The following is a 1,149-nucleotide window of genomic DNA, read 5'->3' as shown; positions in this document are numbered from 1 at the left end:
AATCCTAAAACTACTAAATTCTGAACTGTGTCTCTCATTTTATATTTGAAGTGCAGTTTGAGTTCTAGTTTCTCAGTTTGATTGTTTGTTTGGTGAAACAATAAATTCATCTATGAATCACATCGAATTCCTCTTCTCTTTTCATCAATATAATATTTTAGGGTATTAGCAGTCTCATAAAAGGAAATAAAGAAAAACAGAGAGATGGAACTGATAGAAGGAAACTACACACTGGTGACCGAATCTATTCTCCTAGGATTTCCAACGCGCCCTGAATTGCAGGTCATTCTATTCCTGGTGTTCCTGACGTTGTATGGTATGATTTTAACAGGGAACATTGGCTTGATAATGTTAATCAGAACTGACCTCAGGCTTCAAACCCCTATGTATTTTTTCCTTAGCAACCTGCCCTTTGCTGACCTTTGTTATTCTTCAGTCATTGTTCCTAAAATGCTAGTTAATTTCCTCTCAGAGGTCAAATCTATTTCCTATTATGGCTGTGCCCTGCAGTTTTATTTTTTCTGTACTTTTGCAGACACCGAATCCTTTATTTTGGCTGCCATGGCCTATGACTGCTATGTTGCCATCTGTAACCCTTTGCTGTATACAGTTGTGATGTCCCGGGGCATCTGTACATGGCTGATTGTCTTATCTTATGTTGGCGGCAACATGAGTTCCCTGGTTCACACATCCTTTGCCTTTGTTCTGAAATACTGTGACAAAAATATTATTAATCATTTTTTCTGTGACCTCCCTCCTCTGCTTAAGCTATCTTGCACAGACACCTCAGTTAATGAGTGGCTGCTCTCCACATATGGCAGCTCTGTGGAAGTTATCTGTTTCATCATCATCATTGTCTCCTACTTCTTTATTCTTCTCTCAGTCTTAAAGATCCGCTCTTCTAGTGGGAGGAAGAAAACCTTTTCCACATGTGCCTCTCATCTGACATCTGTGGCCATCTATCAGGGGACTCTTCTCTTTATTTACTCACGACCTAGCTACCTGTATTCTCCCAACACTGATAAAATTATCTCCATTTTCAATACCATTATCATCCCAGTGCTGAATCCATTGATATATAGTTTGAGAAACAAAGATGTAAAAGATGCAGCTAAGAAAATACTAAGACCAAAGGTAAATTCCTCTTGA

The 1,149-nt window shown here is 38.6% G+C and overlaps 1 protein-coding gene across 1 annotated transcript; it reads left to right on the top strand.

Moving 5' to 3' along the window:
* The first annotated feature begins 204 nt into the window (after positions 1 to 204).
* On the top strand, positions 205 to 1,149 carry LOC143666838 (olfactory receptor-like protein OLF1). Its single transcript, XM_077140367.1, has one exon. The coding sequence runs from the start codon at positions 205 to 207 to the stop codon at positions 1,147 to 1,149; it is 945 nt and encodes a 314-aa protein (XP_076996482.1).

Source organism: Tamandua tetradactyla, chromosome 23 (genome assembly GCF_023851605.1).
Source record: "Tamandua tetradactyla isolate mTamTet1 chromosome 23, mTamTet1.pri, whole genome shotgun sequence".
Lineage (NCBI taxonomy): Eukaryota > Metazoa > Chordata > Mammalia > Pilosa > Myrmecophagidae > Tamandua > Tamandua tetradactyla.
Note: the sequence above shows the minus strand (reverse complement) of the source record. Positions and strands in the feature narration are given on the sequence as shown.

What these genes read in the sequence shown, in the direction of transcription:
- LOC143666838 (XM_077140367.1), top strand. Translation starts at nt 205, where the DNA reads ATGGAACTGATAGAAGGAAACTACACACTGGTGACCGAATCTATTCTC.